Source organism: Palaemon carinicauda, chromosome 19 (genome assembly GCF_036898095.1).
Source record: "Palaemon carinicauda isolate YSFRI2023 chromosome 19, ASM3689809v2, whole genome shotgun sequence".
NCBI classification, from domain to species: domain Eukaryota; kingdom Metazoa; phylum Arthropoda; class Malacostraca; order Decapoda; family Palaemonidae; genus Palaemon; species Palaemon carinicauda.
The window spans coordinates 110613912-110630534 of NC_090743.1; the positions used below are offsets into that span (position 1 = coordinate 110613912).

The 16623-nt window shown below is 43.3% G+C and overlaps 1 protein-coding gene across 7 annotated transcripts in view; it reads right to left on the reverse strand.

Moving 5' to 3' along the window:
- ArgRS-m (arginyl-tRNA synthetase, mitochondrial) overlaps positions 1–16623 on the reverse strand; it is a 644356-nt gene that overhangs the window by 52902 nt on the left and 574831 nt on the right. For all 7 annotated transcript variants that reach the window (XR_011047406.1, XM_068393756.1, XM_068393755.1 and 4 more), the window contains exons 7-8: positions 3360–3515; positions 1125–1804 (exon numbers count right to left, since the gene is read on the reverse strand). Coding sequence is in view for 6 of the 7 variants with exons in the window: in XM_068393756.1 (XP_068249857.1) it covers positions 1125–1804; positions 3360–3515 (836 nt within the window). In the remaining variant the exon portion in view is untranslated. The remainder of the gene's footprint in view (positions 1–1124; positions 1805–3359; positions 3516–16623) is intronic.

Sequence of the window (16623 nt, forward strand, 5' to 3'; positions counted from 1 at the left end):
GGGCATCTTTGAACATGGGAGTCAATAAAGTTACAACCCAGGGTTGCTAGGTTTCCTAAGTGAGAAAAGGCCAACTTTGATCAACTGCAGCTTTAAGAAGTTAAAAAAGGCCAAAGGTATAGCCTTTAAGGCCAACCTTTTATGATATAGCTAAAGGCTAACCAATTTCAAATAAAAAAAAGGCCAAATATGATGTCTTTAGCTGAAAAAGACCAACCTGGCAACCCTGTTACAAACTCAATTACATTCATGTGTTCATCAACAATCGTATCATTCTATGACGTTGTTGAAGGTCGTCCGCCATATTTAAACGGCGTCTTAACAAATTTAAGTCAAGCTTACCTGATAATCCGAGAGACGCCCAAAATTCCCCCTTCTTACCGGGCAACGTGTCGTCATCAGTAACAGCAATCTGTTGGGTGTCTCTCGGGATCACCGAAATAGCGGGAGCGCTAAGGTCAACCGCTCCCCCGGCAAAACCCGAGAAAATCCCGACAGGCTGTTAATCCGGGCTTCCCAAAATAAATTTAGGATTAACACTACGGCAAGAACCTTGAGAGAAAAGTTTTCCCCTGCATGTCAAGCAGAGCGTGTGCGGGTCTACAGAAGGGGACAAACGCCACCTACTGCAACACCCGCCACGGCTTGCACAACATCACATTTTAAAGAGTAACTTTCTCCTTCATAACAAAGACCAATCACTAGTACACAAGCACAAGACAAGGCAAAAGGCTGTAGCGTAGAGAGCGGAGAGTAGCACAACCATCCACATTGAGCCGAAGCGAGTGAATGAGGACAGCGGGCTGGCAGTAGGTGGGGGGAGCTAAGCTCCACCCCATACCGCCAGCCAACCAATCAGCACAACTGCTTGGTTTTCTTTCTCTTTGGCCGTTTCAGCTAAGTTGAAGCAAATTCCTAAATTAAATGATTACAAGGTTTGCATATTGCGTCGGAACAATGATTATTACAATATACTAAAAAAAATTCTCAAGAAAAACTACAGTAAGTCATTTTCTGAAGAGAATGCAAATTTATCAAAAAAATTTGAAAATAAAAAAGCAGTAAAGGCAAAAACATCATGATAGCGCAAATAAATCACGTTTAAAAAATTAACTAATACTTACTATTGGCTTCCTCTTGTTTTTGCTTCATCACATTCTGTGCTTCATCTAGTAAATCTTCCAAAAACACGGCAGTCCCTTTCCTTGTACTCATTCCTCGAATTCTTCCAAATTTTACATGGCTCATATTTTCTGCCCAATCAAATCCGAGTTGATTTATAATGGTAAATAAGGCAACGAAATGGTCTGTCTGCGCATTATCCACAACATAGTAACTTTTGGTAAATTTGTACCTTTTATACCTATCAACAGCACCTGCTATATCCCTCGATAAATAAATAGACGATCCATCACTTTTAACAACAGTGATCCTATTATTAGGAGTTAAACTAAACACTTTTCTACCATCCTCTGTATTTTCCAAAAGATCCTTTTCTTCCATCATTTTAATAATCTCTTGGCATTCATCAGCACTATACATACTTTCCCCATGATATTCATCAAATGTCACATTAAGTCTCGAATACACACGTCTTAGATCCTCAATAGAAACTTTCCTGAATAAATTCCAGGCTCTTAACACTTCCTCGTCTCCTTGTTCCATTTTACTGAATATCTCTTGAGCCTTAACAAGAACTGACGAATCTTCTTCTGCTTTCTGGTTGGCCCAAACATACACTTCATACAATTTGCGAATAGCACCGTCTTTCAAGTCTTCTTCAGTCATCTTACAAGCATCATATCTGTCAAAATTGAAAAAGCTCATTAAACTCAGAAGTTCCAGAATCCAGTGGTCCTTATCTATAAACCATTTACTTCATTCATACTTACTGTAAGACACATCGAGTACTGTACTGAATTTTTTACTACAGTATATAGACGAGACAAAGCTGAAGTTGCTGTAATTCCTTGTCAGCGTGTGACTGAATTCTTAACAAGGAATGTCAGAGAATCTTTGGTTAGCAGGTGATTAGGGACCCTAATCCCACAAAACAAATTAGGGACACTACCTCTACTATCTTTTTTTTTCAAAATACTGGCTCTTACTGAATAAAGAAAACTATTCTCTACTGAACTTTCTTCGACCAGTTTTAGTGATGAAATATGAATAAATTGGGACAGAAGCTTAGTCTTAAAATAATTTTTGGGCTTGAAGGAAGGTAGAAGAGTCTAAGATTATAATGTGTTCCCCAAGGCTTACCTTGATTGACAATGCTTGCACAGTAATTCACTTATGTGTTATCCAACACTATACACCAGAACGCTTTTTATTCACCATGAAATTAAGGGTTGAGAGGTATATGCTGTATATTATCTAAAGTTTTTGAACGTATTTTAGCAAAACGTCTTAACAGGCTTGCGTACAGGCCTTGGAGCATGTGATGCCCTTCTTACAATCTCCAATGCTGTACAAAAATCCCTTGCTTGTGGTCAGGAAGTTTGTATGATTGGCCTTGATTTTAGTGCAGCCTTTGACCGTGTTAATCATGAGGTCCTTGTTTTCAAACTCAAAACAGTTGGGAGTGGGTGGGTCGTGTCTTAGGATTATTATTGAATTTTCAAGTAATAGATCTCAAAGAGTTGTTGTTGATAGGTACCATAGTGAATATAGGAATGTTGTTCCATAGGGTAATGTTCTTGGCTCATTATTTTTTTATACTTTATACACATGACACGTGGTTTGGCCTAGGAAATAAGCTTGTTGCATATGCAGATGATGCTACTCTCTTTGCATCAATTCCGTCTCCTGAATATAGATCTGGGGTTGCTGAATCCCTTAATAGAGATCTAGTTAAAATTAGTGCATGGTGCAAATCATAGGGTATGAAGTTGAATCCTAACAAAACTCAAAGTATGATTGTACATATGTATATATATGTATACAGTACTTACAATTTTTTTGTGTTCTATCTTCAAATAATATATTGTATAAAATGCAACCTATTAAGGTAAAAGTGATGAAAAATCATGATGATGAATTGTGTTGATGCTGAAAAGTCGAGTGATGAAAAGTGCTGGTGATGAAATAGTAGATGATGAAATGATGGATGATGAAATGATGGGTGATAAAATGACGGGTGAAGAATTGTCTGACGATAATCTGACGCACAATAAAATGTCATATAATGTTGTGTCGGGTGATTAAATGATGAGTGATGAAATGTTACCTAATCGTATATATACCATTGACTCGCATCAAGTTATCACACAAAAAGTTCTAAACATATTCATAATTGCACTGCTATACTAGAAATTAACTGCTATAAATCTTTATGCTAAAAGGAGTATAAAACTTACCCGTATTTTAGAATTCCAAACTGTGTGCCCCAATCTCCAAGGTAATTGATTCGAGTTACTTCGTGCCCAAATGCTTCGTGAAGATTACAAATAAAATTGCCAATAATTGTTGATCGAAGGTGGCCCACGTGAAAGGGTTTTGCAATATTTGGAGAGCTGGAAGGAGACAAAATTAAAAAAAAAAGGACCAAAATAAAATGACAAATTTATAATAAGTTGGATTTTTCCCAGCACACAAACACAACACTACTTATATTGGATATATTGATTTTGGCGAAGCTTAAGTAGGCATGATAATTTTAGTGAGGAATAACTACTGCACCCACCGGTTAGCGGGTGGGGGTGTAGTAGCCCAGCTACCCCACTCACAGATTGAGCAACCACTTTGCTTACTGGCAGGACTTTTGGGGGACAGGGTGGTAGGCCAATGTGTATAAATAATGAGTTTGTGTGCTACAAAAAATACAAATTACTACAAATTTGTCACTTGTTCCAGCGCAAGCACAAACACTTCCACTATTTATATAGGTACACTCACTCTTGGGTGGGAGGAGGTCCTTTACCAACTAGCTTTGGTAACTGCCCGGGGTTTTCCCTACTTCAGTTAGCCAAAGTAGTGGAAACTCTACCCTTGCTAAATTCTGCGATATGCCCTATAGGGGCAAGCTCTCTTAGCAGCTTGCAGAAGTTTGTGTGTTCGTGACACTAGCAACAAGGCTTGCCTTGACATAGGAACTCGACTACAAACATAAGGTTCCTTAGACTATACCCAACACCCTACCTCGAAGAGGTATTTGGGACGCACCAAGTGAATCTTACCTGCAGAGAGGCGAGGTCAGCTTGCGCTGAGGGTCCATGGTGCGGTTTTCCCCCGGGAGGGGAGAAGGTGAAAAGAAGGAGGAGCCAGTCATTCTACTCATTCCCCCAAGACTATCCCAGGTAACCTCAGCCCTCAACCCTCTGCTACTTGGTCCAACAAGGAGTTTGAGGTATTTAGACCATTTGTTGTGCAGCCACCACAGGAAAACGTGTCCAGGTTCCTGTGGGTTACGTCTTTTAGGTAATAGGTGGTGAACGTTGTTTGACGTTTCCACATGCCCGCTTGCAATACCTGCGCCATGAAGTAGTTCTTTTTGAATGCCAGGGATGTTGCAATGCCCCTGACATCATGATCTCTGGGTCGCTTGATAGGATGGTCTGAATTGAGGGCGAACTCAATCGTTTTCCTTATCCGGGAGGAAATGGAATTCCAAGTGACCCTCCTCTTGGCCTTCCCCATGCTGACAAAAAAAGCCTGCACATGGGGTCAAGCTGCTGCTGTTCTTTCAAGGTAATGCTTCGGACACATTACTGGACAAAGTAACAGTTGGCCTGGATTTTCAATTACAGAATGAAGACTCTCTATCCTAAATGGGTCGAACCTAGGGTCCAACACACCCGGATTTTGAGTCTTAGCAATAAACTCAGGGACGTAGCTGAGAATTACTTCTCCCCATCTCCTTGAGTGGGAGATGTCAGAGGATAGACTGTGGAGTTCGCTGACTCTTTTGGCCAAGGCCTAGGCAAGTAGGAACATCGTCTTCCACATGAGGTGGTGATCTGTTGCCTGGCGTAATGGTTCATAAAGTGGGCCCGTCAGGGACTGAAGAACCCGAATCAAGTTCCCAGGAGGAAGCCTAAGTTCCGGCTGGGGACAAGTAATATCACAACTCCGTATGAGAAGGCAAAGTTCCAACGAAGAGAAAATATCTACTCCTTTCAATTTAAAGATGACTCAAGGCTGAGCGTTATCCTTTGACTGCCGAAATCGAGAGCATTTCTTCCCAAAAGGTGTACAAGGTACTCCGCTATGGTTGGAACAGTGGCATCGAGTGGAGAGAAAACCCTTTCATGACACCAACCACAAAACACTGACCACTTTGCTTGGTAGACTAACATTGTTGAGCGTGAGGTGTCCAGCATATCCTTTTGGCAACTCGTGTCGAAAAGCCCCTCTGTAAGAGGAGGTACTGAACAGTCTCCAAGCTTGAAGCTGAAGCGAAGCTATGGTTCTGTGGTAGATGTTTGCATGTGGTTGTTTGAGTAGATCAGGTCGAGGAGGGAGTTCCCTCGGGGTCTCCGTGAGGAGTTGCAGAAGGTCCGGAAACCATTCTGTATGATGCCACAGTGGAGTTATATCATTTGTAAGTTCTTGCTTACTGGTGCTTGGTTGAGGACTTTTCTCATCAGACAAAATGCGGGGAATGTGTACACGCCCACACTCTCCCATTGATGTTGGAATACATCTTGCCAAAGAGCCTGGGGGTCTGAGACTGGGGAGCAGTACAACGGGAGTCTGAAATTCAAGGTCATTGTGAACAGATCCACAGTTGAAGATCCCCACAAAGTCAGAACTTTCTTGGCTACTAGATGATTCGAAGACTACTTGGAGCCCACTATCTGAGTTGCTCTGCTCAGACTGTCTGCTAACACATTTTGTTTGCCTGGAATGAAGTGAGCCGATAGGGACACCGAGTTATCTTCTGCCCATCTAAGTATCTCTACTACTAGATGGCACAGTATCTACGAAAAGGTACCATCTTGCTTGTTCAGATAAGCAACTGATGTGGTGTTGTCGCTCCAACTGATGTGGTGTTATCGCTCATCAACACCACAGAGTGCCTCGGCCAGGAACTGGTGGAACTGTTTGAGGTCAAGGAAAGCTGCCCTCATTTCCAGGAGGTTTATAGGCTGATACCTTTAGGATTCGGACCACTGGCCGGAGGTGGTGTGGTGCAGCACGTGGGGCCCCACCCTTCTTTAGATGCATTTGAAAAGAGCATCAATTCCGGGGGGGGGGGGGGGGGGGGGGGGACAATGAGAAGCTTGACCCCTTTGCAGAGGTTTAGGTCTGACAGCCACCATCTGAGGTCCGTCCATTCCTCTTGCCCTGTTCCAGTTTCCCTGGAATCGGTGGACTGATTCCATTGGGATTTCAGCCGCCAGTGGAGACATTTCATCATGAGGCAGCTGTTGGGAACTAAACAAACCAGAGAAGGGAAGTGACCAAGTAAACGTACCCAGCTCTGGGCTGGGAGCTCTTCTCATTTGAAGAAGGGCTGTGCTGCTTTCTTCAGCCTTCGAATTCTTTCGTCTGATGAATATGCTTTGTGCCTTATGGTGTCCAATAGCATGCCTAGGTATACCAGTTTATGAGGTCAAGGAGATCCGTTCTTCAAGTCCGCCTTCAAGTCTGCCATAATCAGCCAGTCATCCAGATAACTTAGGAGACTGGTGCAGAGTCTGTGAGCCCATGCTGACACAAGGGCGAAAACTCTCGTGAAAGCATGAGGTGCTGTGGAAACACCAAAAAACCACCTTGAACTAGTGTAGTTTTTGGTCTACCGAGAATATTAGATACTTTCTGGAAGATGGATGGATTGGAAGCTGGAAGCATGTGTCCTTCAGCTCTAGAGTGCACATAAATTCTTTCGGTCTGATAGCAAGTCTGACCATGTTGGGAGTCTCCATCCTGAACAGAGTTTGATGGACAATCTTGTTCAGGGGGGAGAGAGTCAATGACTGGTCTCCAGCCTCCAGACGCCTTTTCTACAAGAGAAAGTCAACTGTAAAAGCCTGGGGACCCATCACGGACCTCTTGGAGAGCTCCCTTTTCCAACATGGTCTGAACTTCGTCCCGAAGGGCTGACTCCTTTGCAGATCCCATCGCAAAAGAATCTGAATATGGGAGAGGCACTCGAATCAGTGGAGGTAGAGATAGCGTGAACGGGACGCAATACCCCGAACAGATCACCTCGACCGTCCAGGTGTCGGCCTGTGGTGAAGCCACTTCTGCTATCAGCTGTTCAGGCATACCCCCACAGGTGGATATATGGGAGGATTGCCCATCCTAGTGGGGTTGGCCTCAGCCAGACCCTCGCTTGCCTCTATCTCCATGGAATGACTTCTTCCCTTGAAAAGGCTTATGGGACACATTTTGATCCTGCTGTCTGGGGTCTCTACCCTTTTTCGTCGGCGGTCTAGGAGCTGGATTCCTTTGTGGCTGAGGAGGGTGAGGTCTTAAGGTCAAGGCCTTGTGAATGAAAGAGTCCGTGTTGGACTTCCTCCACCTCTCAGCCACCCGGTCGATGTCCTCAGAATTAAATAATGAACTCCCCTGAACCTTGCTACCTCGGTCTGAGAGAGTTGCCAATGGAACTTCGTTAGTACTGCGTCCCGTCTTCTTGGGATGGTTGGCCCAAAGATTCACCACCTGATGAGACAGGACCTCAATGGCCCAAGTGCCAGATAATACAAAAGTCTCCATAGACTTCCTGGTGGACTGCTTGGACCAGTCCTGAGACCGGACCAATAGTCCTACTTATCTCAACCAGAAATTCAGCCATGAGGTAGCCTATATGGTATACCTTGTGACCTTTCCCTAGTTCAGGATCTCGGAGGGCGAGAACGAGACAGGCAGTCTCATTAGTTTCTTGAAAGATATCCCCTTCGAGAGTGCCTCCATGGAGTGTCCAGAGGCCATACTAGCAATGGCTTGTTGAGGATTTCATAATACCTTCAGAGTTTGGAGGAGTTAGAGCAGAGGGAGGAAGACGACCCAGTCGCCTGAGAAACGGCCTTCTGTTTGGCACACTTCAATGCCTTTGACCAGGGCAAAGCTGCACTGGCCTTCAGCGGTCTCTGGGTGCCAAAGACCTGGTCTAGGACCGTATCCTTACCTTCCAGAGGGGCGGCCAATGGATCTGGCAGCCCACTGATGGTTTGGATGCAGGCTAACACCTGCCACAAGGCATTTTCTGTCTCCTTCCGCTCTGCCTCCGTCATTTTTGGGCTAGCGGCAGTGGCAAGATAATGTCCTCATAATTCTCTTGCTCATCCACTTCCGAGCTCTCATCCAAAGGAGCCCAGAGTGAGCCATAGTTGTCATCTAGATCGACAGAGGGCTTGGCAATTCCCGAGGAAGTACTCGGTACTCCCTGACTCTCAGCTTGTGGAAATGAAAGTGTCTAACTGAAGATTTTGAGATAACAAACAAATCTTTCAGTTCTCTCTCAGCTTGTGGAAATGAAAGTGTCTAACTGAAGATTTTGAGATAACAAACAAATCTTTCAGTTCTCTATGTTGCGGCATGGGTTCCTTTATCAGTGTAGGCCTTGCGGTCTCCACTGACCTGCGGGGGAGATGGGACTCCGCAGGTAAAGGAACTGCCTAGCCCCGGGAAGGGTGAGTAACCTCCCTTGATACAATTTCGGCAGGAGTTGAAGCGGAACTAGTCTGTATACGAAATTGTCCAGCTCTCTTTGGGACAAGGTCTAATTCTTTTCTTCTTCCCTTTGGGTCTTGCCTGTGGGGACTTAAATGGAAGTGGACTTCCCTGAAGTTCTTGAGTCCTCTCTTCCCTGGATCTTTTGCTAGGAGGGGTGTTCTCTTCCTCGGGTGAAAGTTCTGCCAAAGCAGAGTCCTGAGAGGTCCCCCTGGGATCAGCAGAGGGAGAAAGACCTGGGATAAAAAGAGGCAACAAGGGAATCCTGAGAGTGCTGCCTAAGGACTGGGAACAGGGACTAACCCACATCACAGCTTGTAGCATTACATTAAACAATGCCGTAAGCCATGGGGGGTCGCAGGCTTCCGATGTGCTGGGAGGAGTGTCCTTAGGGTGGCGAGAATCCTTAGGCTTTGGTACTTCAGGTGGTACCTTAGCCTTCTTACTCACAGGTAAGACTGGCAAAGGCCTTCCCATCGGGAGAGGAATTGGCCACAGGTGCTTCGGGGACTGGTGGGAGTCTCTCTTAGCTGGAGGTTTCCTTGAAGGACACCTTCCTGCAGCCAGAAAAGGTGAAGGAATCTCGTCCAGGGGGCGAGAATATCTTTGAAGCAGGGCAAGATGATTGTCGCAAGGTTGAACAATCGCTGGACCCATCTCTTATTAACGCTGCCACGTCACGAGAAGATCTGTCACGCGACACTGCAATGTCGCTATGTAGTAGAATATTAAGCTATTAAGCTGTTCTGTTATATTTTGGCCTTTCAACCTTGTCTAATTACATTATCTTTTTTGCAGCACACCCTACTCCCTATAGGGTTTGAAGTGGAAACTAGAAGCTGAACATAAAGTGGCATAGAAAAGTTCTCAGTGGCAGCCAAACTTTTGTGTGCTGTCAATGCCCAAACCCGCCTGACTGTTCATGCAGATAATGAACCACAGTGTTGCCGGGTTCTCCTTTAAGCTTGAAATTTTTCCTGTCATAAGTCTGGAATTTTCTCTGGAATAATATTGCATAGTCCTGCACCTGATTATGTTGCTAGTCAGCCTGGTGAAGACTGTTAAAAGCAAGTTTGCCTGGAGCTTCTAGTTTTGCCGCACGAATTGCAACCTTGCTTTATAATCCCTCTGATCGTGAGGCAAGCTACTTGTATTTGAATGTATCCCAAACAGATACCCGGCTAGGGTGTGCTTTTGTTTATACTTACATCTGGAACCCATAAGTGTGTCAAGCATGTGAATATTCTTGTTTTTTGTTATTCAAATCAAATTTTTTTGTCTTGTTAACTTTTAGAGGGTTGATTCCTATGAGGCTCTGCCATGGATATATCTAGGTCTCTGCTTATGTTTTCGAAAGATCTGACCTTTCATGCTATAGTTTTGTATTTTTTCTCTCAGGAATGATATATATTTTTTTGTTCCCTTTACAAATAAATGTTTTCTTGTTTTTATGAAAACAGCATTTCATTCCAGTTCCTTTCCCCATTGTCTCCCTTTTCAGCCACCTTTATTTTTCCTAGTATCATTGTTTTTTCTTTTTACTGAACCTGAACAGACAGAAATTGAATGTGTTTGAGATGAAGTGTCTAAGGAGTATGGCTGGTGTATCTCGAGTAGATAGGGTTAGGAACGAAGTGGTGAGGGTGAGAACGGGTGTAAGAAATGAGTTAGCAGCTAGAGTGGATATGAATGTGTTGAAGTGGTTTGGCCATGTTGAGAGAATGGAAAATGGCTGTCTGCTAAAGAAGGTGATGAATGCAAGAGTTAATGGGAGAAGTACAAGAGAAAGGCCAAGGTTTGGTTGGATAGATGGAGTGAAGAAAGCTCTGGGTGATAGGAGGATAGATGTGAGAGAGTCAAGAGAGCGTGCTAGAAATAGGAATGAATGGCGAGCAATTATGACGCAGTTCCGGTAGGCCCTGCTGCTTCCTCCGGTGCCTTGGATGACCGCGGAGGTAGCAGCAGTAGGGGATTCAGTTATGAAGCTTCATCTGTGGTGGATAACTGGGGAGGGTGGGCTGTGGCACCCTAGCAGTACCAGCCAAACTCGGCTGAGTCCCTTGACAGGCTGGGAGGAACGTAGAGAGGAAAGGTCCCCTTTTTTTGTTTCATTTGTTTGATGTTGGCTACCCCCCAAAATTGGGGGAAGTGCCTTGGTATATGTATGTATGTACTGAACCTGAAAATGGCTTATCTCTGAATAATATAATGCAATTACATTTTTAGCAGGAACATCTTGCCCAGTATAAAATCAAGGGGTGGTGCCCAGTGCCAAGTCCTCTTGACCTGTTATTCAATATTACCCACTTCTGAATTCTTAATAGAGCAAATTTTCTTCTTCCTTAAGTTAGCGTGATGTCGAAATTGTCTTTTCCTCTTTGAAATGACAAAATTCTTGCCAAAAATAAGGAAAACAAATGTAAAAATGAGTGAATGTCAGAGGGCGTTCAAAGTTTTTCTTTGTATTTTTACAAAGACAATATTAATAAATCCTGATTATTATGAATTTTATGTTCCTCCGTGGATATTAATAAACAAAAAAAAAGTTATTTATCATAATTGAATAATAAATGAAGATCCTTTTGCTCAATATCTTGGTTCTTTTGGCTCCTGTCAGGCAAGGCGGCCACTCCTCCATCCACACCATTTTCTCTCTCTCTCTCTCTCTCTGCGTCACTACCGATTTTACCTATTTCTGAACTCAAAATAGACCGAATTGTCTTCTTCTTTATGTTAGCAAGATATTGAAATTGTCTTTTCCTCTTTGAAATGATAAAATTCTTGCCAAAAACGAGAAAAACAAACATAAATATGAGTGAATGTCAGTGGTCAAACTCAGACATGTACTATCTTTGAGGTTTGTGGTAGGACTGTATGGCGAAGGGTGTAATTACAGTGTAATACATCCTGTTGTGACTCGTGGAAGCTATACATATGCCATTGTTCACAATTTCTTTTACATTAAAATGGAAAATTATCAAAATTTACGATAACAGAAGAAACACTGCATTTCCTTGTAGGGAACAATGTTTTTGGTTTATTGAGTTACTTATACTAATTACCCTGTAACTAAGAAAGTAAAAGGAATTTTGACAAAATATTTCGTATACGCATTCTCTATTCCCATACGAAGCTTAAAAATTTTTTTCAGGATTTTGTGTTTTTCTTCCTATACCCCCATATATTGGCATTCTGGCCAGGCCCCTTAAAGCTCTAGGAGGAGAGCACCCAGGATGGAGAGGAGTAATAAAATTCTCCACCCGACAGACCTCCGAAGGGGAACGTCTATTAGGCTCCTCCCTGGGGGGGGGGGGGGGGGGGTGTCTGCTCAAAGCTTGCCTCTCCTGAAAGGGAGGCTTTTTTTGTCAGAGGATGGACTACGGGCTTCTACTTCCGTTCTTGGAGGAGAAGCATGAGAAAAATCAGAATCTCTGAGACACCGTTGCACTTTGGCAGCTTCCTCTTGAGAACAAGAGATGTGTTCCCCAGCGGGGGTTAGCACTAGGAGTGTGCGCTGCTACCGCCCCTGGTGGATTGGCAACACTCTCAGGGTCAGACATGGGAGACCAAAAGTCTGATCGAGAAGCTACAGCACCTATGCCCTCATAAGGAGGAAGAACCTCTGAGGAGGAAGGAGAATGCCTACTCTCTGCTCCCATCTTAAGTAGGTCAAAGAGAACCTCCTTCGAGGGGAGGCCAGTGATGGCCAAAAAGCAAGATCATTCATAACCAAGCTGCCCCCTACGAGAAGGGGCGGGGCCGACTCACCAAGAAAGTCAACTCCGTCCCCTGCAGCACAAGATTGACGGGAGTAACCAGAGCTGCGCTGCTACCCGGCTGGTCTTGTGAAAAACCGGCGGAGGAGCAGCTTCGGGAAAAGATTGGGGGGAAGAAGTAGAAGACTGGTGTTTCTTCGACTTTGAGGAAGACCCCAAAGGCGAAGAATCGCGCTTGGACTTCTTCTGTCGCCCAAACCTCTCCGACTGGGAGGCAGACCACTCCCTACACTCTTCTTGGGTGTCATCCCTCAAACACCGGCGACCCCGACAAGTCAGACAAAGCAGGTAAGGATCTGTCTCAAGGGCGGACATAGAGGTATCACAAGCACAGCCTTCGGGACCTGGACATTGCTCACACACACAATCTGGAAAGAAAAGAAAAAACAATTATCAAAGTCAAAATAATTAGGAGAGAGCGGGCAGCATGACCATCTCTACCGAGCCAAGAAAAGAAGTGGTTACTCAACCTACGTGTGAGTGAGCGGGGTAGTCGGGCTACCCCAGCCCCACCCGCTAACTAGCAGGTGCGGTAGTTATCCCTCACTAAAATTATCATGGCTACTTCAACTTCACCGAAAACAATATACCCAATATAAATAGTGGAAGTGTTTGTGTTTGCGCTGGAACAACTTGAGGTACAATATCCACTATTTTAAGTATACTGTAGTAGTATCTGCCACATGAATCAAAATGAATAGCTTTTTCAATGTTCATCATCTTTTTTTATATCTACTTGAAATACGTTGTTATTATTATTATAACTAGCCAAGCTAAAGCCCTAGATGGAAAAGCAGGATGCTACAACCTGGTGAGGAAAGATAAATAACAAATAAACTATATATGAGAAATAAAAAAAATATCAAGATTGTTCATTTAATAAGAGCATTGAATTAAGTTATCAAAATACATCATGTAATCAATAATTTAGATTTGAATGGTTTATAAATACTGTATCAGAAAAAGTAGTTTGAAAAAGAAGGAAATTTGGAGGAAGCAAGATGAAGACTACTGGGAAAGACTAGAAGATAATACAAAAATTTAAATATTTAAAAGTAATTTGTATTTTTCCTAGCTTTACAAAAACCCTGTCCTTTAAAATAGGGATTTGACTTCAGCAGAGCTGAAATAGACATTGATTTGTTAATAAGGTACTTGGTAAATAGCAGGTAGCACAAGGGGAAAGGCCCAACAATCTGCCTGTCACAGAATAGCTACTTTTGTCCTTAGGCCTCAGACTGAAAGGAGTTGAGGTGGGAAGTCTAATTTAAAGGACTCTCATTTATATTGGGTTAATAATACCCTTGACCAACCACGAAGGGTGAAACCTGATACTGAGGAATGGTAGCTTCTTAAGGGCTAGGATGTTTTTATGTCATGAGAAGAGTGAAGGTAGAAGCACTACTCACCCGACTTGGTCTATGGGTCCACTTGATCAAACCCTATAGTAATGGTCAGCTCCTCATTTGCCAACTATTCTTCCTTGTTACCACGAGAGGTTTAACCGTTCCAACGGGTCAGGAAAAGGTGTACTACCTCTCTGAGTTTGTTGATGTGAGCATAAAGAAAAATTTTTAGTTGAACAGCATTCTCCGGTATTTCATCTTCTGCTTGGCCGTGAGATTACATTCTCCTCAATCCTCACCCTCATACCAAAATAAGAGAAAGTAGATTTGATCCGAAGCTTAAAACTCAGGTGAACAATCACGTGAACACTTGAGAAAAGAAAGAGCCACTTTTGGGATGAATTAAGGACTGCATGCACAGCAAGTCCCTTGAGTCACCAAAAGGTGAAGTATTCCCCTCTGGAGGTAAGTATGAAGCATGAGTTTCAACTAAAATAAGTCTGAAGAGTACTGGTTCAGCTGAGAGGAGTAAGGACTCGTGCTCCATCCCCACGATGACTCGTTAAATGCTATTAGGAGAAGATTGTACAAGACTTCCAGCACAAAAATCAAGGATGATTCCACCTCTGCTGCATGTCCAGAAATGGAATCGGAAGGGAGGTCTGGAATGGATTTGGATGGAAGATGGAGAGGGAATGCATTGCTCCCCCTCCTTTCTTCTTCCTCCTAACACCCCTCTTGGATTAAGACTGGGAGGGGCAAGAATGAGTGGAGCTGGGTCCAACACTTCTGGACGAAGAAGCTGCAGATGGTCATAGTTGGGATTTCAAGAAGGCCCCAAATCAAACCCAGAAGGCATGGCCACACCTGAAGGTTTGGCCGCAGTCTCCCTCAAAAGTTCAAAGCTCTCAAGGCATACTGTATGATGGACAAACAAGTTCTGATACATATACATCCCCTTCCACTCCTGCCTCAATGTCACCCTCCAGAAATGCAGCCAAGCGAGTCCAGCATAAATTCAATCAGCAGAGCAACTATCGTCTCTGTAATTAAAAGGGAAACCAGTTAGGTATCTGGTGAGTGACAGAGAAACTATTTTTTTCCAATAACAAAGTCCTGCAGAATTCTCCAGAATTATGAAGTTGAACCCATTTTAGCTGTACCTCAAGGGTAGCAACGATATGCTTGTAAACCCATCCAGGAAATTACTATCCCTCCCTTTAATTTGAAGGGTTAAATCTGGAATAGATCTGTTAACATATAATTGAGAGGCATATGACACATTGAGCTGTGAATGGTCTCATTTCATGTCCAGGAAATTACTCCTATCATCAGAACAATACCAGTGCAGTGCACTCTTCCCCTGGTGAACGAGTGTGGGTGTGGTCAAGTCCTCAGTCTGGGTCAGTGTTCGGAAGCCCAGAGTGGAGACCAGTCAATGACCAGCTTGGTCCATGGTACGGGGCATCAGTACTGAAGAGTGGTATCTCCTCTTTAGGAGGTACCAAAATACTTTGAAAAAGAAAAGGACCAAAACGATATCCCATAGTCCCGGTAAAATGTGAGTGAGGGTGCTCAAGCTCCTCGATCACTTACCTCACTGACCAGTGCACTGATCTGCACATAATCGGGCACTGAGTAGGAAACTATTTCTCTTTAAAAATGGAAAGATTACTCTCCATTTTTTAAAAGATTACTCTAATTTCTGCTGGACTTCCTAATTGATGGACTCAAATCAATCAATCAATCAGGAAGTCCAGCAGGAATTAGAAAATCTTCAAAAACAGAAGAGAAAGAGAAAGAAGAGGAATAGCTGTGAAAAACAAAGAATCCTTACCCTCAATTGCCTACAGGTCAGTGTTTGGTCCAGGAAAGATCATTTTCCACTTACCTGGTAGCAGCGCAAACAGCAGTCACTGATACACTGGTCTCCCCTTGTTGACCAATCCCAAAGGTACCAGGCAGTGAGGAACTCAGTAGTGTCTTGAAAGTGAACAACGGTAGATGCTACTACCGCTAGAGTTATGGAGGTCCTTTGACTGGCCAGACAGTACGACATTGGATCCTTCTCTCTGGTTACGGTTTATTTTCCCTTTGCCTGCACACACAAACTGAATAGTCTGGCCTATTCTTTACCTATTCTCCTCTGTCCTCATGCACCTGACAACACTGAGATTACCAAACAATTCTTCTTCAACCAAGCATTACTGCACTGTAATTGTTCAGTGGCCAACTTTCCTCTTGGTAAGAGTAGAAGTCTCTTTAGCTTTGGTAAACAGCTCTTCTAGGAGAAGGACAGGCCAAAATTAAACCATTGTTCTCTAGTCTTGTGTAGTGCCATAGCCTCTGTACCATGGTCTTCCACTGTCTTGGGTTAGAGTTCTCTTGCTTGAGGGTATACTCGAGCACACCATTCTATCTTATTTCTCTTCCTTTTTTGTTAAACTTTTCATAGTTTATATAGGAGATATTTATTTTAATGTTACTGTTCTTAAAATATTTAATTTTTCCTTGTTTCCTTTTCTCACTGGGCTATTTTCCCTGTTGGAGCCCCTGGGCTTACAGCATCCTGCTTCTCCAACTAGGGTTGTAGCTTAGCAATTAATAATAATAATAAAAATAATAATAATAACAATAATAATAATAATAATAATAATAATAATAATAATAATAATAATGAGCTCGCGAATGCTAACCTACCCTTAAATTACCAATATCAGTTACACCCGTTGCCGATCGCTTGAGCGAAGTCACTATCAGCGAAGTCTTATTCAGAGATGCCAATTGAGAATTGAGCAAAGTTCATTTAAAGAGATGCATTACGAGCGAGTTACATTTGGCGACTTACTACTAAGTGACTCCGCCAACAGGTATTTTGA